Source organism: Talpa occidentalis, unplaced genomic scaffold (assembly GCF_014898055.3).
Source record: "Talpa occidentalis isolate TD23 unplaced genomic scaffold, MPIMG_talOcc4v2.1 talOcc4.9, whole genome shotgun sequence".
NCBI classification, from domain to species: domain Eukaryota; kingdom Metazoa; phylum Chordata; class Mammalia; order Eulipotyphla; family Talpidae; genus Talpa; species Talpa occidentalis.
In genome coordinates, this window is record NW_023605305.1 from 32,531,175 (window position 1) to 32,553,119 (window position 21,945).

At 42.2% G+C, this 21,945-nt stretch overlaps 2 protein-coding genes, 1 long non-coding RNA gene and 1 other non-coding gene across 4 annotated transcripts in view; 2 read left to right on the top strand and 2 right to left on the bottom strand.

The window, feature by feature from the left end:
- Nucleotides 1–2,352, top strand: part of LOC129145157 (uncharacterized) — a 20,528-nt gene extending 18,176 nt beyond the window's left edge. Inside the window, exons 2-3 of the long non-coding RNA XR_008550307.1 lie at nucleotides 1,319–1,387; nucleotides 2,317–2,352. This is a non-coding gene — a long non-coding RNA (uncharacterized LOC129145157). The remainder of the gene's footprint in view (nucleotides 1–1,318; nucleotides 1,388–2,316) is intronic.
- TXNDC12 (thioredoxin domain containing 12) overlaps nucleotides 1–21,336 on the bottom strand; it is a 22,853-nt gene extending 1,517 nt beyond the window's left edge. The window contains exons 1-6 of the mRNA XM_037498955.2: nucleotides 20,661–21,336; nucleotides 11,030–11,090; nucleotides 4,959–5,011; nucleotides 3,861–3,934; nucleotides 2,403–2,472; nucleotides 1,640–1,723 (exon numbers count right to left, since the gene is read on the bottom strand). Coding sequence (XP_037354852.1) covers nucleotides 1,640–1,723; nucleotides 2,403–2,472; nucleotides 3,861–3,934; nucleotides 4,959–5,011; nucleotides 11,030–11,090; nucleotides 20,661–20,757 — 439 coding nt within the window. The 5' untranslated portion in view covers nucleotides 20,758–21,336. The remainder of the gene's footprint in view (nucleotides 1–1,639; nucleotides 1,724–2,402; nucleotides 2,473–3,860; nucleotides 3,935–4,958; nucleotides 5,012–11,029; nucleotides 11,091–20,660) is intronic.
- On the bottom strand, nucleotides 6,808–10,745 carry KTI12 (KTI12 chromatin associated homolog). The gene has a single exon (XM_037498953.2). It carries the CDS (start codon nucleotides 9,069–9,071, stop codon nucleotides 8,007–8,009), a length of 1,065 nt encoding a protein of 354 aa, XP_037354850.1. The 5' UTR covers nucleotides 9,072–10,745; the 3' UTR covers nucleotides 6,808–8,006.
- Nucleotides 12,985–13,088, top strand: LOC119237372 (small nucleolar RNA U13). Its single transcript, XR_005123308.1, has one exon. It is a non-coding gene; the product is annotated as a small nucleolar RNA U13 (small nucleolar RNA).
- Nucleotides 21,337–21,945: the final 609 nt, after the last annotated feature.

Below are 21,945 nucleotides of genomic sequence, written 5' to 3' on the forward strand. Positions count from 1 at the left end.
GAAAGGCAGATATTTTGATATGGGCTCCTTATACAATGGACAGTCAGGAGCTAGGTTGAGTGAGAGTTTGGGAATCTGAGAAAGCAAATTTAGAGTCTTGTAAAAGCCAGATAGTATAGTTAGTTTTTTTTCCCTTTTGTTCTGCCTATACCTTTAGTAAAGCCAGGTTTGAATGTTCCTTCCAGTTTCATGTCAGCTGAACCATGGGGGAATGCAGGCAAGGGTCTCGTGTCCACATTGGGACTAATTTGTTAGGAATGATGCCAGTGTGGAGATGAGTGTAACTTGGATAAAATTCTAAAGGAAAGGTAAATCAAGGGTCAAGAGTTGGGAATCTAACCTCTAATCAGCATTTGGCTAAGGAAGATGACATTCTCCTTACCCATGGGAAGGAGACAATAATCTCCACATCTCTATTCCTATTCTGAGAAATAAGAACACCAAGGATGTGAAGCATAAAGTGGTCAACAAACTAGAAGCCTGGCAATAGGGGACATGGCAACTGAGCAAAAAATCCCCTTTGACAGGTGGCAGGGGGACCTTTAGAAGGAAAACAGGGACAATACATGGCATGAATTCTAACCCCTGCCTCTAAAATATTTGTGTCAAAGGATTAGAGATCAAAAGAGCATAAGTATGCAATTTGCAGCAACATGGATGGAGCTGGAAGGGATCATGTTCAGCAAAATAAGCCAGAAAGAAAAAGAAAAATAGCAGATGGTCTCACTCATAGCAGGAATTTAGAAAACCTAAATAAGGAACCAGGAAAAAGACTAATTATAATAAAGTAAAAATCAAAATCAACAAGCAACTATAAACCAGAGACACTACAGAGGGGGAGGAGGAAATAGGATCAAAACAAGGAGAGGTGGGAATTGTATGGGGACTATAACCAAGATGAAAATGCATGCATTGTGCAAAAATGAAAAATGATGTAAAAATATATAAAATTAAAAAATAATAAAAAAATGAATTTGAAAAAAAGAGCATGAGTAGACTCATGAATCACCCTTCCTTCACCTATTTATGCTGATGTTCTCTCTGCCTAGAATATGCTTTTCACATTCTTTTGCTTGCTAGGTCTCATCCTTCAGGAATCAGTTCAGTTAATCATCTCCTCTAGCAAGCCTTACATTCTCCATGTTCAGCTACAGCCTCCCTCCTTCCCTTGCTTCTGTAGCTTGAAATGTCCTCCTCACATCTGTCCACAGAGACAAATTCTTATCCTTCCAGGTTCAGTTAAATTATACAGTCTATTATCTATGAACCTCATAACTTGTTTGGCTAACAGTATTCTCTTTCCTCTAAATTTTTATAGGAAGAGTAGCATGAGCGCAGTGGAAAAAATAAGTACAGGACTGGCTTTGGACTTACTGTGAGACCATGGGTAAGTGATTGACTGTAAGGCTCAGTTCTTCAGTTTCCTGTGGGTCAATTAGTTCTCCAACATGATTTTAAATACCCAGGGAAGGAGATCAGTCTTATCTTTTTCCTAAATTCTATGCAAGATCTAGTCAAAGGCTAATCATGCAGGAAATGCTCCAATTATAATGTTGAAATGAGTTTCCTATCATAATCCTTGCATGTGGTTCATCCTAGTTAATCTAGCAGAGCAAACACTCTTTCAGTAAAATCATACCTTGCTCAGCACTGACGTAGAAATATTTATAGCTGGGGTTTCCATTCTCATTGATGATTTCAGGACGCACCTTGCCACTGGGATCTATGATGGACGAAATAACATAGGGGTTATGGTAATTACCACAGGGAGGAACTTCAAACATGATATGGTAGAAGGCTTTCTGGGAAACAAGACCTGCTCATTATCTCACCACCCTGGCCCTTGCGTTTTATATTACAATCACAATGGATTCTTCGTAGTTCTCGAACACAACTCCCCCATGCCTTGGCTATGCTGCTCCCTCTTCCTGGCATCTTCCCTTCCTACTTGATGAGAGTGGGATGCTATATTTTTGTTTTTCCACCATTGACTCTAGCAGAATACTGAGCAGAGATTAGGTAGTTGTTAAATATCTTTTATAAAATTGTTAGTGGAAAGATATTTGTCTGGTTATAGTATCCTACTGCCTCAGCTCCAATGTGGTCTTCAAGGTGGAATTTGTGGCTCCCTCCCTGAAGCACAAGCCATAGAGCTGATACACGAATGACTGCTGAGTGAGCAATGGATGATGAATACTCACATACTGCTCACAGAAGCAATCGGTTACTAAGAAAGTATTCCCAAAACTTGAGTTTCCGGTGTTCAGAATGCCCCCACTCTTTCTTAAAATTGATTTTGTTCATTTTGTTTTTTAGCTACCCCCATATAGTTTCACTAGATGGAATCACAGCTGGTTCACTCAACTCTCCTCATGCATCATGGATCCAGAGCTTCCTCTCACCCAGGAAGAGGATGCGGGGAATATAGCCCCCGTCGGGGCTGAAATCCTCATCCTTCGGCTCCTCTTCATCCTAAGTGTAAATCTTACGTTAGATCATCTCTCCTCTTTCCTCAAACCCTTCTAGAGGCTTTCCCACTCCCCTAGGGTGAAGTCCCAGGTCCCCACAGTGGCCCAAGAGGTCCCACAATGATAGATACTCCTCTAGCTTCATGACTGTCCCTTGCTCTGTCTTCTTCAACCATACTCATCTGTTGCTGCTGTACCTAACAGTTCTGTCCTTGCTCCTCCTCTCTGCTGGCCGCATCCCCCATTATCCACATGGCTCCCTTTGCTGTACATCTTTGCTCAAATGTCAGCGTTTCCAGCCACCTATTAAAAATTGCAAACAACCCCCTCCATCCTTCAATTTTAGCCACAGCATTTATCACCATCTGACTTATTTTACTTGTGTGTCTCCTCATATTTAATTCCCTATATGAAATTTCAATAAAAGCAGGGAATTTTGTCTGTTTTATTCACTGCTGAATCTAAATATCTGCATCACTCACTTGCACATAGTATTCTTGAAAGCATGAATTATTCACACTGACATTTTAGCTACAATTGTAGAGTTGGTCTTCAAAGAGATTCAACCACACAATCAGCTTTCTTTTTAAGAAACCTCTAAAGCTGGAGAATGTTCACAGAAGATATTTCTGTTGACACTGAATAGTGACTCTAATTTAGAAACTTATGAAAAGTTCACATGCAGAGGAATCAACAGTAATTTTGTCATTTACGGTGTGGTTCACATTTTAGGAATTTAATGGGGTCATGTCTTCAAATTGTAACATAATTTTGCCTTGAGTGCTTTGAATAGTCTAACCTAAATGGCAGCACAGCTAGGTCATAGTACCTATTCTTAGCACTTACTAGGCTCTATGATCTTGATTTAATCACCTAACTCTGCCAGATCTGAGATGCTTTCTATAAAATTGGGACTGCACCAGTGGGCTAAAAATCCCTTCCAACTCTCAGGTCTGACATTATGACTTAGAATTCCAAGGCCTGTCATCTACATGGAGTATGTAAATGATATCTAAGGCATAAATAAGAAGGTAGTACACACAAGCCCAGCAGAGTAGGTACTCATTTGCAACACATTTTGCAGGGAGTTGTGGCCTGCACATGAGATTATACCTTTAGTTCAGTTACACAAAGATGTAAAATATGTCATAATCATAGACAAAATATAAAGGATCTTAACAGTCATATTATCCAATCTCTCTTCTCCTACCTCCTCCCACAAGTGAATGCTGGATGGCTATCATATCTGACACAAACCTTGAAGGTGAAGAGAAAAACACACATACAGGTAGCCATCCCTGCTCAAAATGATTTTACATCATTCAAGATGCTAATTCTAAGACAGCAAAGACTTAAAATCATAACAGAAAGGAGAAAATCTTAAAGTCTTACCTCAAGATTTACCATTACAAAATTATGGGAGAGTTCTGAAATTTCTGTAGATTCTGCAAATTTGGGCTTTAAAGCTGGGAGGAAAAAAGATTTGGAATATAAGAAAACATCATTATCATATCTGCGCCTTAACTTATTGTGTTGATTCATATAACTGAACCTTTTTAACACCGAAGATCAGAAACCCTGAATTCTGACCCTACTTCTGATACTTAACTCACATAACTATATGATCTTGAGTAATTTACTTCATTTTTCTGAAGCTTTTATGTCATCTATAAAACATAGGTAATGGCTAACAAATAAAAAAATTATTACCATTTGCTTTTTATAGCCACATTTCAGTAACTTCTTTTGAAGAATAAGCAATGGAGTAACAATACTATACTATTACACTTATTATTTACACTAATTTTATGCTCCTTGCCAATTAGGATTTCATTAAGTGTGACATAGTAAGACAAAACCTGGAAGTGGCAGGTGGTACAGCAGGAAGAATACATGCTAGTTAGATAACCGTGGGCTCTAATTTCCTTCCCACCTCCTCCAGGAAGACTTCTCCAACCACTTCTCATGTTGCTATGCATAATTTCAGCTTCCTCTAAGTTTTACTATCTATATGATAATTTTAGCACTTAGTCTACACTACCACATCTTAATTGCCTCACCTTCCCTATAAAAATTCCTTGCAAATATAATTACAAATTTGTTAAGGGCAGGGAATTTACATCATATATTTCTTTGGTATTACCTAAAGCAATCAGCAGTTCTGAGACAGAGTTAATGTTGTTAATTTTTTTTTTTTAAGATTTATTTATACAAGCACTGGGTACAGTCAGAAGTGCGGGAGGGTGAGAGAATTCACTAGAGCCAGAGGGGAGAGCAGAGCAGACAAACTGACGAAGTACACTTCTGAGGGGAGCAGTGGGTGGCAGGAGAGGTCTGCACGCCATGTGGGACCCTCACCCGGTGGCCGGGGATCCAACTGGCACCGCAGAGGCTGCGGGCAGCTTCGCAACCCAGCGCTCAACTGCTGCACCACAGGGGAGGCCCAGTGTTGTTAATTTTTAAATCGTAATATTTGAGAAATCAGCTTACCTTTGCAAGCTCCACACCAGGATTTATGGATAATCACCATCAAGGGCAATCCACTTAAAAACAAAACAAAAAAATTAAAATCTAGCAATTCAACTTCTTGAAATTTAGTAAAATGACTAGTTTATGAAGACAAAGAATAATGTACAAAAATGTCAGTGAAAAATTTTCATTGGTATCATGTTAAAATTAAAAAACTGAATACAAAATTATCTATGGTTTGCATTATACAAATCTATAGAGAAAAGAAAATGAAACATAATAGCAAACACACTGAAACATAATAGCAGTTATTGGGACTATGGGTTTTACTATAATTTGTTTTCCAATTTATCTATAATACTTTATAATCAGAGAGGAAAAAGTTTTTTTAAATAATGAATAGGGCCTCCCTGGTGGCACAAGGGGTTAAGTCTCAGCACTATGAAACTATCAGCAGCCACTGTGGCACCAGTTCTATCCTCAGCCAGGGAGGTGACCCACATGGTGCAACAGACCTCTCCTGACTCGCCCACTGCTCCCCTCAGCAGTGTATTTCGGTCAATCTGCCTTTGCTGTTCCCCACTGTTTCTGGTGAATCCTCTCACCTCCCCCCCCCACACACACCCCTCTGGCCTATACCCTAGTTCTTGGATGCATAAATAAATCTTTAAAAAATAAATAAATAAAAATAAAAATAATGAATGTAATCTACCTGAGCCAGTCTTCCCCAGATAACATTTTTAAGTTCTCAAAGTTCAAATGCCAACTTGTAGGAGTGTCCTATGTAAACAGCCATTGGCTTTCTCTACCATTTAACCACCATGCACTATATGGTAGTTATCACTGCACTTCCCACATTAAACAAATCTAAATCTATTATTTACCCATCTCCCCTCAAAAGATATGCAGATTCTCAAGGGAAGGAACTCCTGTCTCTATATCCCCTAGATCTGGCACATAGAATATTATTGATAGCAAACATTTATATGGCATTAAGGAATGCCAGGTACACAGCAAAGATACATGTGAGTCAATCAATTTAGTGTCAAATGAATTATTAAGCCACCTCATCATAGGCCTGCTATAAATCCAGCATGGATGTGTGCCTGTAATAATATCTGTGAAAGCTTGTAAACCAAATGAGCAGGGCAAACTTCGTTGAGAAGTAGGTTCTAGGTAACAATCATAATAGTCAAATATACTAAAGATAATTTTGTGTGCTATGTGTTTTTCATGTATTATCTCATATACGTCCTCACAACAATCTTAAGGCAGATAATATTAATGATCTCATAACAGAAATGAGGACTCTAATTTACTCCCAAGAGTTTAAAAACTCAGCCACCTAGAATCCAGATTCTGCCACTTACTAGCTAACTGATTAGTGTAACTCCAAAACAATTCTCTGAACACCACAGTCAACTCCAAATTATAATGGCAATCCAAAATTCCTAGGTTTAAATTCGACTCAACCAATAATCAACTTAGTGTCAGAGAATTAGGGTGGAAAAGGTTTTAGTGGTTACCTAGTCCACACCTGTTTCAAGCACCAATCCTCTTTCATATATCAGAAGGAAAAGATGCTCCGGGTAGTCTGATGAGCAAGAAATACATCACCAAGACAGCCCATCCTCTTAATACCTCTGTGCACTTACAAAGCAGTTTAGATTATCTTGCTCCCTCCTTTCTATCTAGCAAACTCCTATTCAACCTTCTAGAGCAGGAGTCAGTAAACTATGGTCTGCACACCTAACCCAGTCCAATTCCTACTTCTAGAGAGCTGTGAGATAAATATATTTTTGTACATTCTTAAATTGAAAAACAAATGCTAAAATTTGTATCTAATGAAATTTGTTGTATCTAATGAAATTTTGTTGTAATGAAATTTGTTGTATCTAATGAAATGTTAAAATGAAATATAATTAATGTTTCAGTGTAGTTTTATTATAACATTCACAACCACTTGTATAGTTACCATCTATGGTTGTTTTAATGCTACAATGGCAGTTCATAAGCTGCAGCAGAGGCCCTATGGCCCATAAAACCTAAAAAAAGGTATCTTTTGGCCCTTTGCTGGCTCCGGCTCTAGTGACAGTTCAAAAATTAAACCATGTGTGAAAGCTTCCCCAAATCACCTTTTCTCATAAGCTGGTTAGTCCTTTCCTCCTCTAGGCTGCCATTCAGCCATCATCCTTTAACCCCCCAGCCTGTTATCCTGTAATCATGTTTACTTAATTGTATTTCACATCAAACTATTAATTGCTTCAGAGCAAAGACTATATCTAATTCATCTTTGAAAAATCACAAGTATTCAAGCATCTATTTAATGAAATCAATGAACAAATGGAAGCCATTTAAAGTGATATTTGCTTTGAAATACAGAATGCAAATTAGAGTTGTGTATATCACTCCAGGTTATAGACCATGCATCTAGTCTCTCACTTAAAACTACCAAAGGTCTATTTCAGTGGAAAGCACAAAAATAACAGCGGATCTAAAATATATTAGTAAATTACAGAAATTACATGAAGAACATGAGGTACAGCAAGTAAAAGACATTCCAGCAGACTCTTCTTCTAAAAGATTTTATTAGATAAAATAATCTAGTGGTTATGTTTTTCACTTCCACTAGAACCAAAATTTGCTTCGCAAGGACAGAAACAAGATTTATTTGTGGCCCCGGGTCCCAGCATAGAAACTAGCAAAAAAGGATTCAGTACCAAAAAACTGTGAAATGACAGAAGGGTCAGAGCAGATGTCATCTTTGGTTTCTGCTCACAACTGTTTTAAAAACAAATCATCAATCCAGTCTGCTCTCCCACAACTCAGATGGGGGTAATCAGTGGTGTGTGATATCCCAAACAGAACCCAATCTAAACAAACTGAGCTCTGTCCTTTCAAGAAATTTGCCAAGATCCTCCAAGCTAGATCTCTGATGTGGTTGACAGAACCAGTCACAATAGGTCAAGTACCATACATCAATACCCTCTGCAAACCTTCAGACTATTCGTCCCAGAAAAATTAGAGCAGTGTAGATAGGAGCCATGGCTTTCTCCCTACATCCTCCGGTTAGTGCAGGCTCTGGCTTAGATACTGCAGAAACATGTTGGCCAGTTGAGGCAGGTTCTCATTGTTAGGATGCATTTTGGTGTAGGAAATAAACTGGCGACGAAGACGACTCAGTTCTGCCATGGTCAAGGGCCTGGTAAACGGAAGGTGCTCAGTAGTGCCAGGCAGCTTAAGTAAGTCTCCAGGGAGGGCGCTTTTTTGCGCTTCCATCAGTGCTGCCAACACCTGGCTGGTAACCTGATCCAACTGGTGTAGAAAGCTGCTGGAGGCAAGGGGCTGAGACTGGGTAGACTGATGGGCTGGGGGAGCCTGGTTTTCAAACAAGGCTGCGCGAATCTCTGCCAGGGGTAACGGTTCCTCTAAGCCCACCAAGGTGAACAGGGGCCGGTCCCAGCGGTTCCGAGAGTCTGGAGCCTCAAAGCGCAGCATGAGAGCCTCCAGAAGTTCCGGAGGGTAAAGGGCACTGGACACATGCTTTGAAGATTTCTCCAATTCCGGAGGCACGAGAGCTGGAGGATCTGGTGCCCCGGCTTCCTCCGGTTCCAGCTCCGTAGGTACGCTGGCCTGGGCGCTCCCATTTACTGCAGAGTCCACAGCCTGCGGCTCCCCGAGAACGCAGACGCCGGCAGCCTGAATCCTCCCGCCCTTCTCTGAGCGCGGGGTCCAACTTACACTTGGGGTACGGGTCCGACCCTCCTCCGTGTCGACCCCCCGAGGTCCCCCGCCCGGACGGCCCGGCTGTACGCAATAGACCAGGCACAGCGGGGTGCGCGCTGCCCGCGCCAGACAGTAGAGCTCGTAGCGGAAGCCCTTGATGTAATTAAGCGAGTCGAGGATGACCACGTCGTGGCGACTCAGGCGCCGCTCCACCGCGGCTCGCAGGGCGCCGCGCAGCGCCTTCTCACGGGCCGAATCGCCGTACACCGTAGGGTCCTCCGCGCCCAGCACCGACGCGTCGTCCACCACGTGCACCGTGTGGCCCTCAGCCTCCAGCGCTCCACGGAGCAACGCGGCCCGCCGGCTCTTGCCGCAGCGCGGCAACCCACAGAACACAACCAGCGGCATCGCCCCCGCGCGCGGCCATGCGCAAACGCGCCGCGTCAACTTCCGGGCTGTCGGACTAGTCGACGCAAGCCGGAAGCGCACACGACACTTCCGGCCTCCTCAGCCTCTCAGAGGTCCTCTGTAGCTATAGAAACAGCTCTACGCCAACCAAACCCAGCTTCTGCTCTCCAAGAAAGGAGACTAGAAAGACTTGTTATTTAAATCAGATGTTAAAGGCGCAGAAGAAAGTGATGGCCCTGGGACCAAAGACTATGCCCATCCTTTTGTAATGGGGCTTAATGAGCATTATATACTGCAACACAATAATGCCATATATTTAGAACCCAGAAGGCAATTCACAAATGCTAGTTCTTCTTCATTCCTTACACACAGTAGCTGTTTATTCAATAACCATTTCAATCGTTCACCATCGCCATGGCTGGGGGATTCAGAAAGGAAAGTAGAACGGTTCCCCCATAGTAAATTAAAGATCTGAATGGGAAGAGTCAGGCATCTACAAGGAGAATAACAAGTACTATGATGGATAATTCTAAGTCGGGTTATAAAAATACAGACCAGAAAAAGAAACTACCTAGAAAAAAATGGCTGATGACTTTCTCCAGGAATAGTCATTTGATTTAGAACTTTAAAAAACTAATAGGAATTTTCCTCCTGGGTAAGGTTGGCTGATAAAAGACAGGATGCCCAGTTAAATCTGAATTTCAGATAAACATCAACGAAAAAGTTTTTGATATAAGTATGTCCCAAATATTGTATGGGACGCATTTGAAATTACTTATTGTTTACCTGAAATTCAAAATTAACTGGACATATTTTATTTGCTGAATTTGACCTTATTCCTGGCAGGTGTGAGACTCAGAGCCATAAAAACATAGGTTCTGTTATAGTAAAAGCAAGCACTATAGTTTAGTAGGGGCAGAAATCTATTTCTGTGCAAGTGTGTGCATGTAGAGTAGGTGCACATATATTGGGTCTTTGTATCCCTCCAGTACAATATAGTAGAGAACATTCAAGTCTTGGTTCTGCCACTTAACTAGCTATATAAACTATTGGCAAAATTTTTACCCATTCAGTATCTGTTTCCTCTTCTGTAAAATAGTAACAGTTCTTATTTCACAGTCTGCACCAAACTCTTAGATTGTGAGGAGTAAATAAATTAATGCATGGAAAACACCCAGAGCCCTGTTTACTTCCCTCCCTCAGGCTCGGTCTTTTCCTTCTTTGTATGAGTTGACTGTGCATAGACTAAACCTACTTAGAACTTGAGGTTATTAAACTTGAGATCATTAGGCAGTTTGGTTTACTAGTTGAGTACAGTCTCTTAAGACAGAGTACCAAATCTTGGCTTAGTCACTTGCTAGCTCTGCAGTCGTTGGCAAGTTACTTAACTTCTCTGTACCTTAGTTTCCTCACCGCTAAAATGAAATTAGTAGAACAGTACCCACTGCAAAAGAGTTGTGAGAATTAAATGAGTTAACTCACTTAATTCAATGTCTGGTAGATAGTAAGTGCTTAATGCTAGCTAATATTACTGCTATAACATTAGGCAAGTTTTACTCAGTTCTTGCTCAGTCTTGAAATAACCCTTCATCTGAAATCAATGCTACACTGATGGCTAAAAAATGTTTTATCGGGCCTCCCCGGTGGCGCAGCGGTTGGGCGCTGGGTTGCGGGGCTGCCCGCGGCCTCTGCAGCACCGGTTCGATCCCCGGCTGCTCCCCGGCCTCCGGAGGAGGGTCCCACATGGCGCGCAGACCTCTCCTGCCGCCCGCTGCTCCCCTCAGCAATGTACTTCGGTCCTTCTGCCTGCTCTGCTCCCTGCTCTGGCTCTTGTGAATTCTCTCACCCTCCCGTGCTTCTGACTGTACCCAGTGCATGTATAAACAAACAAACAAACAAAAAACAACAACAAAAAAAAATGTTTTATCACCACAAATAACCCTAAACTATGTCTTTACCTGGCAGCTGCTTCTCTCTTCCCATCTTCTAGTGTTCTCCAATGAATGTGGTCTCCAAAACCTGGAAGGAAAGAGTCTTATAAACATTCACACATGAACGGAGGGCAAAGATCTAAAAATAAAAAATGTGGCATGTTCACAAGAAACCCATGAAAAAACTTTCCTCTGTCAAGTGCATGGTGTTCAAGTCTTCTAGGTATATGGAAACAAGGATATCCCAATGCCACAAGTCTTGGTTTTCATGCCTGGTAAAATGGAGATGACATTGCCTAAGTCATAGCTTTTAAGGAGAGCAAATTAAATCTTGTGTTTGTAATCTAACGGAGTATGCAAATAATACTGTCAGAATGAATCAGATATTTCCAGAGTAAACAAAAAGCAGGTCTTAACAAATCATTAGTTATTGGAGGTAATCAAAAATACAGCTTTAGAGTCAGAGAGACATGGGTGTGGGATGCCAACTCCCACTTTCTATTAAATGCAGGAAATTTTGTAAATGAAGTGAGCTCCCCATTTCCCAATTTCTTAACCTATAAAATTAAGAAAAAATACCTACGTTCAAGCCTTGGTGTAAGGAGTAGATGTGATAATGTATTTAAATCTATTCTTGTTTTATTCCCCACACTTCAGCCAGAGTGATCTTTTAAAATCACATCTCTGCTGGGCAAAAACCTTTCAGAGGCTTTCCAATACCTTAAAAAAGAAAGGTCAAACTCAGAGAAGGACTTACAAAGCCTTCCAAAATATGTCACCTGTATACTTTTCATAAAATACTGCACACAAAATACTTTCACTAGCTTAAATACACCATGCATTCTCTCCCCTCCAGCCTTCATAGTCACTGCTTCCCCTGCCCTGTCCTTCCCACCTGCACATCCAATTCATTCTTCAGGGCATTTCTCCTGGTAAATCTCTGAATCTCAAAGAACCCAATTCTTGCCCCATCACTGAACTTCCCAAGTTGAATTGTAAATGTGTATGTGTCTGTCTCCCTCACACTAAGGTAAGTCGCTACAAGCTGGGATCCTATCTGTCTATACCCTCTTGTTTCCCTAGTACTTAGTATTTTCCATGCCACACTAAGTGCTCCTTAAAATATTTATTGACTAAACATATCTTACTTAAGATATATCACACAATGAATTAATTTTATATCTGGGAAATGTTACTGATGATAATAATTCTGGCTGTTATTTACTGACCACCTTATATGTGCCCCCATGCCACATATATTACCTCATTTCAATTTAGCTGTAACAACCCCCCTTTCATTTAACCTCTCTATATTTCCATTTTCTCATTATCAAAATAGGTATAAGAATAGCTATATCTTGTAAGACTGTTACTGAATATTAAATAAGAAATGCGTGTTTGTGTAAATATATGTAATAGCACAGTGCTTAGTATATTATAAATGATCAGCAGATTTTGTTATTCTTTACAGTTGAGACTTCTGGGGTTCAGAGAAGTTACCAGGTCACACAGCAGGTAAATGGCCAACCTGGGATTTAAACTTCGATTTTATGACTGGTTACTATATTACTTCCAGGCCTTTATTTCCCAAAAATAAATCAAAACCTAATTTCCATCAGTGTTACCACAGGGAAATAAACAGCTCATCCAGATTAGCATAAGGAAGCAGTATCCAAATTAAGCATCATCACTTTTCATTCCCAACAGCATGGGCTGCTTGCCAAGAGAAAATGTGACTGGGGCCCAAAGTCTAATCCTGAGGAGTAGATGATTAAGTGAGAGTGAAATTGGAAGGATGCCCAGAAAGATGCCTAATGTGATCAACATCATTCTACCTGACAGCATCTTTTAACTCAGACAACTGAATCCTTCTTTGGGAGGGGTGGGGGAGGTGGGGGAGGGATGTCTTCTAAACAGTGGCATCCACCTACAAAACAGTGAAGTCCTAGATAAAATTGTCTAATGCTTTCAAAATTGTCTAGATCCTTTTCTGGTTCATAAGCATGATGATTGGGTGTTCACGCGGCTGTGTGAGGTGTGTCTCCCTTAAACCTTGTTACCACATTGGCACATTACCCTTCCGACATAAAAAAAACACTAATGCTGGACTCATAGTAATACACACACGCACACACACACACACACACACACACACACACACACACACACCAAGGAGGAAAAATGAGCAACAAGCATAAAGGTAAGGCTGATCTGAAAGAAAATCTCTATTATGGAGACTAGAATTCCAGTTGGTAGTCCCCTCTCCTTTGCAGATGACCAAAAGCTAAATCTTCCCGGGGGAAAAGCATTCCCTACTTTAGGCCTCCAAATAGCCAATAATAAAGAACCATTATCAGCTCACAATAGTTCACCACTAAACATATAAGTAAACAAATTACAAAAAAGAATCAGCAAAAGCTGATTTAGATCCTTAAGAATTTCAGCATTAGAATTATCAGTCACAAGAAAAAAAAAAAGGATTATCAGTCACAGGATATAAAAATAACTATGTATGAATGTTTAAAAAAAATCACTCATGGGATGACAAAAACAGAAATACAACAGGTCTAAAATAGATAAATGTGTAAAGGCACCAAATAGAACTTTCAGAAATTAAAAAATACTGCTATTAAAATACAAAATCAGGGCCTCCCCGGTGGCGCAGCGGTTGAGTGCTGGGTTGCAAAGCTGCCCGCAGCCTCTGCAGCGCCGGTTCCATCCCGGCTGCCAGCGAGGGTCCCACATGGCGCGCAGACCTCTCCTGCCGCCCGCTGCTCCCCTCACTTGTGTACTTTGTCAGTCTGCCTGCTCTGCTCTCCCCTCTGGCTCTGGTGAATTCTCTCACCCTCCCACGCTGACTGTACCCAGTGCTTGTATAAATAAATAAATAAATCTTTAAAAAAAAATACAAAATCAATGGCTATCCAAGAGTGAAAAAAAATGAGCTATTAAAACACAAAAGATGTAGAGGAACCTTAAATGCATATAAGCTAAGCAAAAGAAGCCAATCTGAAAAGCTACAGATGAGTCCACTATAAGGCGTGCTGGAACAGATAGTAAAAAGATCAGTGGTTGCTAGGGATTCATGGGGAAGGGAGAAATGAGTAGGTGGAACACAGTTTTTATGCCAGTGAAACTATTCTGTATAATTTTCTAAGAGTGAATATATGTTTTATGGGCTAAGAAATTGTAGCTCTCTGGGCCTCTGGTGGCACAGGGGTTAAGCACCACACTATGAAGCAAACTGCAGCCTCTGCAGCATGAGCTCAATCCCTGGCCAGCCAGGGAGCAATCCACATGGCAAGGCAGACCTCTCCTGACTCGCCTGCTGCTCCCTTCAGCAGTGTATTTCAGTAGATCTGCCTGTTCTGTTCCCCACTCTGCCTCTGGTGAATCCCCTCACTCCCTGCATCTCTGGCCTGTACCCCAGCTCTTGCATGCATAAATAAATAAATCTTTAAAAAGAAAAAAGAAATTGTAGCTCTCTCCCCATCCCCCAAATTCATACGTTAAAGATCTAACTCCCCGTAACTCTGAAAATGACTGTTTTGGGACAAAGGCTCTTAAAAGAGGTAATTGAGTTAAACTGAGGTCACTAGGGTGGGCCTGTCTTATATACACACACATATACACACAAACACACGCACACTATGTTGTTTACAAAAGCACCTAAAACAGAAGAACTCACAAAAGTCCAAGTAAAATGATTACAAAATACATACCTAAATAAATGTCAGAAGCTAGGTGACAAAGCTTACTGTCATTGTATGTTGTTATAAGAAACCCCAGTGCAGTAGTGTTCAATAGAACTTTCTGCAATTATGTAAATGTTCCATACCTGCACTGTTTAATATGTTAGTCATTAGCCACATGTCACTCCTGAGTATTTAAAATGTGGCTAATGCAACTGAGGAGCTGGATTTTCAATTTTATTTAATTTTAATTAACTTAAAATTTAAGAGTAATATGAAACTACTGTGTTGGATAGCAGAAACTAAGAGACCAATTAATGCAACCCTCTCACGTTATCAAGGCCTAGAAAAGGCAAGAGGTTATCCAAGAGCACAAAGGAAGCCACAACCAGAATTTAGGTCTCCTGATTTCTAGCGTACTTTTCCAGTACCCCAACATTTCCCTAGTTGTTCTACTGTATTATGTCTAACAGTACATCCAAAAGTGTAATTTGAGGGGCCTCCCTGGTGGCGCAAAGGGTTAAGACACAGCACTATGAGGCTATCCACAGCCACTGCAGTATGAGTTCGATCCCAGGTCAGGGAGGTGACCCACATGGCGCAGCAGGCCTCTCCTGTCTTGCCCACTGCTCCCCTCAGCAATGTATTTCAGTAGATTTGCCTATTCTGTTCCCTACTCTGTCTCTAGTGAATCCTCTCACCCCTCCACACCTCTGGCCTGTACCCCAGTTCCTGTATGCATAAATAAATAAATCTTTTAAAAAAGTGTAATTTGAAACAATTCACTTTTCTTTGAAAACTTATATTTAAAAGTACATAATAATAAGGGCCTCCCTAGTGGCCCAAGGTATTAAGTCTCACTGTGAAGCACTATGAAGCTATGTCAGTCACTGCAGCACCAGTTCAATCCCCATCCAGGGAGCTAATCCACAAGGCCCAGCAGACCTCTCATGTCTCCCCCATTGCTCCCCTCAGCAGTGTATTTCAATGGATCTGCCTGTTCTGCCATATCTCTGGCCTATACCCCAGCTCTTGTATGCATAAATAAATAAATCTTTTTAAAAAGTACATAATAATAACCACTACCATCATTTTTCAGTGTTTATATAATCACCATTATCTTAAAAAGTGTTAACCAAACTGTTAATGACTGTCATGTTATTTATTTTATGTCAGGTACTGTTTTTCATGCTTTTACATATATAAACTTATTTAATCCTCACAATAAGCTTATGAGGTAGAAATGCTAATTAATCCCATTACATGATATGGAAGCTGAAGTTAAATAGTTTGTCTAAAGTTAAACTGCCAGGGCCTCCCCGGTGGCGCAGCGGTTGAGCTCTGGGTTGCAAAGCTGCCCGCAGCACTCTGCAGTGCCAGTTCGATCCCCGGCCACTGGGCGAGGGTCCCACATGGTGCGCAGACCTCTCCTGCCGCCCACTGCTCCCCTCAGCAGTGGACTTCGGTCCTTCTGCCTGCTCTGCTCCCCGCTTTGGCTCTGATGAATCCTCTCACCCTCCCGTGCTTCTGACTGCACCCAGTGCTTGCATAAATAAAAATAAATAAATCTTTAAAAAAAAAAAAAGTTTTTAAAAAAAAAAATAAAGTTAAACTGCCAAGCGGCAGACTTGGGATTAGAACCTAAGTGGTGGTGATCTAGAGTCTATAGTTTAACCACTCTCTCTACTTTTTTTTTTTAAGATTTATTTATTTATACAAGAACTGGGGTATAGGCCCGATTTGTGGGAGGGTGAGAGGATTCACCAGAGATAGAGAGGGGAACAGAACAGACAGACTGACGAAACACACTGCTGAGGGGAGCAGCGGGCGAGACAGGAGAGGTCTGCCACGCCATGTGGGACCCTCGCAGGCCCACCGGGATCTAACTGGCGCTACAGAGGCTGCAGACAGTTTCACAGCTCTGTGCTCAACCGCCTGAGCCACCAGGGGAGGCCCCACTCTCTACTTCTTACTGCTTCTTTTTTTTTTTTTTCTTCCTTTCAAAAGGAACATTAAGGGCCTCCCCGGTGGGTGGCGCAGTGGTTGAGCGCTGGGCTGCGAAGCTGCCCGCAGCCTCTGCAGCACCGGTTCGATCCCCAGCCACAGGCAAGGGTCCCACATGGCGTGCAGAACTCTCCTGCCACGCCCGCTGCTCCCCTCAGCAGTGTATTTCAGTCAGTCTGCCTGTTCTGCTCCCCGCTCTGGCTCTGGTGAATTCTCTCACCCTCCTGTGCCTCTGACTGTACCCAGTGCTTATATAAATAAATAAATAAATAAATAAATAAATCTTAAAAAAAAGGAACATTAAAAAGGTACAGTGTTTAACTTGTTACCAGAATCACCTACTCCTGGCACTACCCACATCCACACCCTTGCCAACGTGGAACATTCCACAACGTGGAATCGAAAATAGTCCAATTTCCTAAAAAGTCACTTGCACAGTCACTTAATTTATGCCAGGTATTTGCAAAGTGAGCTGTAGGCTTCCACGTCAACAGTGCCTTCCTTAAAAATATTATTTTTTTTAAAAGATTTATTTATTTGTTTGTTTATTTATTTATTTATTTATACAAGCACTGGGTATAGTCAGAAGCGCGGGAGGGTGAGAGAATTCACCAGAGCCAGAGTGGGGAGCAGAACAGGCAGAAGGACCAAAGTACACTGCTGAGGGGAGCAGCGGGCGGCAGGAGAGGTCTGCGCGCCATGTGGGACCCTCCTCCAGTGGCCAGGGAGCAGCCGGGGATCGAACCGGCGCTGCAGAGGCTGCGGGCAGCCTAGCAACCCAGCGCTCAACCGCAGCGCCACCGGGGAGGCCCCTTAAAAAATATTATTAAAAGAAAGCAAAGTGACCATGTCTAAACACGGCATTTACATGAGAATTCCCAAGCCCTTCATCCTGAAATTGTTTTTATAAGTGTAAGCTATGGACATCAGAAAAGTATTATGTCCATTCAACTGACAAAATAAAAGGTCAAGTGTCAGAGCTGGCAGCCAAGCCTCTAAAACAAAGAACACTGTACCTGAGAGGTAGAATAACATAGTGGCTAAATAAAGTCTGTCTTTAGTCAAACAGATCTGGGTTGGAAATCTAGTTCCGCCACATACTATTTTCACAAATGCAAAATATGGCTAACGAAAATACTCTACAGGGTTGTCATGAATATGAACAGAACACAGTGTGGAATGTAAAAACTTTGTGTGTGCAGTGCCAAATTCTTATTCCAGAGTCTTGATAACATATCTGTTTCAGGACAGTTCATGAACTGGCCCCAAAATAATTATCATTATCCTCATTATTGTGAGGATTAAACCACTCAATTTATGCAAAATATGAAGAGCATCTGGAATAAAGTAAATGTACAGTAAATGCAAGTCATTACATTTCTCCCTACAGGTGACATAATCCAAAGTTTTAGCCTCCAGAGAACAAAATTACTTTAGAACTCTGGAATGTTACAGCTTGAAGGGCTCTTAGTTTTCATTTTTAGTCCAACCATCTCACTTAATAAATCATCCCCAGGGAATATACAGAATATGTACTACATGGCTTGACCAGGATTAAAACTCAGGCCTCCTAGTTCCTATGTAATAGGGTGATATAGTCTCTCCTCTCTGCAAACCACCAGGACATTATCTGATAAGAGCCAGACCTACTTAAAACATCTGGAAAGAAATTATACTCATCAAGATTTTCAGGAATCACTGCTTCAGGTAGCACTTTTGGGTGGGTTGGGCTAGAGGCTATATTGCAAGAATCCATACCCAAGATATCCATAAAAGTTTAAAATAGTATTCATTCCTTTCCAAAATAATTAAATATTCTTCCTTGGGAGGATATCACAATAAACATTAAATACTTTCTACATTTGTCATACAACATTAAATGCTTTTTTCATTCAATCCTTACAACAATCCCTGTCTCCCTGTCCCTCCCTGCCCCAAGTTGCCCTCCTACATGCTCCTATAGGTATGTGGTATTTACCTGCTCACAGTGTATATATATCACACTGTCATAAAATTGCCTGCTTATTTGTCTTGTCATCTATAGACTATAAGGAGAAAAAAAACAAATATTCCTGAGCATGAATAAGACCAAATATTTGGTCCTGACTTACTGGGGTAAACTATACTTTCCAAAGATGGCTGCAACAGTATCTCCCATTCTAGACTCTCTTCTTACAATGTGACAACATTCCTCCTCCCACCGGGAGGTGGAGAGCAGGTTAATGTCCCTTTCTCTTGAACACACCCATGTAGAATACAATGGAAGTGATAAGGTGTGACTTGTAACGGTAGATGATAAAAATGCTACACATTTCCACTTTGTTCTCTTGAGGCCCTAGTTCTTGGAATTCACAAGCCAAACTACGAGAAAGTCCACATGAGAACATGAAAAAAGACTACACAAAGAAGTAACCAGTTCAGCTGGGGCCCAGGCATCATGGAACCAAGAGTCATACCTTCCCCCCCGTGTCTTGTTTGAATCCCTGTCCCACAGTATCCTGGGCATAATGAAATGATTTTTTGGGCCACTAAATTTTGAGGTGGTTCATTATTCCACAACAGTAACTGAAACAACCACATAGAGTTTAATGTCTAACAAGGAATAAATATACTGAATATGTGACTCCAAGGTATTACCTATACCTAACACAATCATTGGAACACAATTTTATTTGTTGAGTGCCTGAAAGTTGTAAATATGCCCATTTTGCAGATGAGGAACTGAGCTTTGAGAAATTTAGCCACTTATCTGAGTCCACATAGCTGATCAATGGCAAAGTAAAATAAAACTCAGAACTACACCCACATTCCTAATCCTATACTCTTCGGTCTCCCTCAGTACTTACATTTTTACACTAATCTGTTTTAAAATGGGATTCATCTTGCAGTTTGATCACTGTGAAGGAAACCCACACACATCACCTCTCAGAGAAGCTGTCAGTGATATTTCTAAGTCAACTGCTGCTAACTCATTCATCCTCCCCAGTCTTTCTACTCCATGGGTTTCATTTTTTCCCCAGCACTTATCCCTTTTATTCAGCTGTTCAATGTGTCTGCTCTCTCTGATTTGAATATAAGCACCATGTGAGCAGGAACTTTGTCAGCAGAGTTCACTGCAAGTGCCTAGCAAAGTGCCTGAATGTCCACCCAAACTCACCCATCAATAAATGTGCCAATAGAGAGGGTAAGAGAAAATAATTTTAAAAAAACAGAATCATCCACCTAACAATAGAAGGGAAGGGAAATCCATGCTACCACTCATTCACTTCGAAAAGCATAAGCCCTGAATTCAAATGAAGATGCAGGTAATGAAATGGAATTGGGGACCACACCTTCTATCCTCCATTCTGTTCCCACAACTCAAAGAGTTCAGTTTCTTCAGGCACACTGACTAAACTGCACCAGGGACAACTGTTGGTGATCCTCTAACATCAGACCTTCTATGCTTCACCTTGCTCATCTTTATGCACTAGTCACAACTCCATAGATGCAGGTGCTGCTCCCCCACCCCCCACCCCCCAGGAGAGAGGCGGCAGTAACCTAGCCCTTCAAGGAAGAGAAGGGGAATCTTTAGACTCAGGATAAATATTTCTACATCTCTAAACTCCCAAAAGTGCTATTTATCCCAGGAGGAAAGGTGAAGGTTCCTGGAGACCGGCCAAATGTTGTGCACTATCTTGGACTCTCAAACATGCTTTTCCTGATTTAAGGACCACTCCTACCCCCAACCCAAGAACTTGTGAAGGCCTCAAGCACAACTTCCCCACCTCAACATTCCCCAGACCCTGCTACTCCCTAACCCCAAGAAATCTTCCTCAAACGCCAAGAGCAGGTAGGGGGATAAAAAAGAAATCTGGCGTAACCTAAGACAGAAAAGGAGGGAACAGTGTTAGGGCAAGAAGAGGGTTATACTGGGCTGGAACCCAGAGCGAGTAAAGATTAAGATAAGAACGCGGTCTGACCCTTTCCAAGCCCTTTATGTCCATCAGAGGAAGTGATGAGCAGCAGGAAACTGAAGCCAAGCAAACAGGTGGCCCCAAGACGAGGCCGCAGCTCCATGGTGGTAGGTGCGCGGGGCCACCAGGCTGAGCAGACGCAGGGCCGTAGTCCCGGCAGAAGGTCCGCGCGTTCCCCAAGTGTGGTTCAGTCCTACCCCTAGCGTCCCCAGATTTTTTTCCCTAACCCTGAAGGAAGTGATGTTAGACGGATGTGGGTGGTGCCTCCGGGGTCCGGTTAGGATGGAGTAAGTTTAAAGGTGCAGGTCACGTAGAAGGGTGCGGGAGCTGTTCTCGAGCCCGAGTTGCTTGCCCACTTGATTCTGGATGTCCAGTCCGAGGATCGAGAGAGAAAAAGTGGGCCAAGATAGTGGGGGATGGGGAGGAGGCTCAGGAGAACCGTTGCCAGTTGCGTCTGCCAGCAGGCTAGCCCCTCCCCCCAGGAACCGCTGCTCTTAATAGTCAAAACGCAAATTATTGATCGGTGAAGTCAGCAGCTCCTAAGAATGGGCGAGTTGCCCATTGGCTTCGGGTCCCCTTTCGTTCTCTGCAAATAAAATAGGCTAGACATCTCGATTTCATTCTTAGTTTCCTGCCCTGGTCTCCGAGGAGACCTCGCTAGCCAGTTCTGCAGTGCATGGTCTCGTGCCTTGCACGAATCCCCCTTGCTGCTCGAGAAGCGCTGGACTTTATTTTCCTTTGCAGCAGCAATTCTTTCATTCAGGCATGAAGCAAACAACTGATGCAAGCTCGGAGAAAACCAAACGTGGGCTCTGTTATTGCAAACCTCACTTAGCTCTTCAGTGAAGAAGCCCTTAAGTTACTGCAGGCATTTAAAATGCAAAGCGTCTGGTTGAATCTATTTATTTTGGTCTTGTTTTTAAACTTTGAGGGTCTCATATTTTTTTCCTTCATTTTTTTACTCCGACACAGAACGAGCAAGTCAACATTCTCCGTCTCTCCTGCTGGCACTACTTGAGTCCGGCAGTGCGCACTTAACGTCTAGTGAAAGATAGCGGACAAAAGTACACACACACACAAACAAAACACACAAGTCCTTTTATTGGGCTCCCCAGACATCGCAGGCACCGACACAATGGAACGCTCGGGAAACTGCAAGTTCCAGAAGGCTGTGCGGCCCCCTGCACCGGCCGTCTGCCCATTGGGAAACGCAGAGCGCGTTGGGATTTGTAGTTCGTCGATGCGCTCCCTGGATAGGCTGCTCCGCTGAGAGGGAGGCGGGGCCGGCGGT

Coding starts and splice junctions, on each gene's coding strand:
- KTI12 (XM_037498953.2), bottom strand. CDS start 9,071: ATGCCGCTGGTTGTGTTCTGTGGGTTGCCGCGCTGCGGCAAGAGCCGG.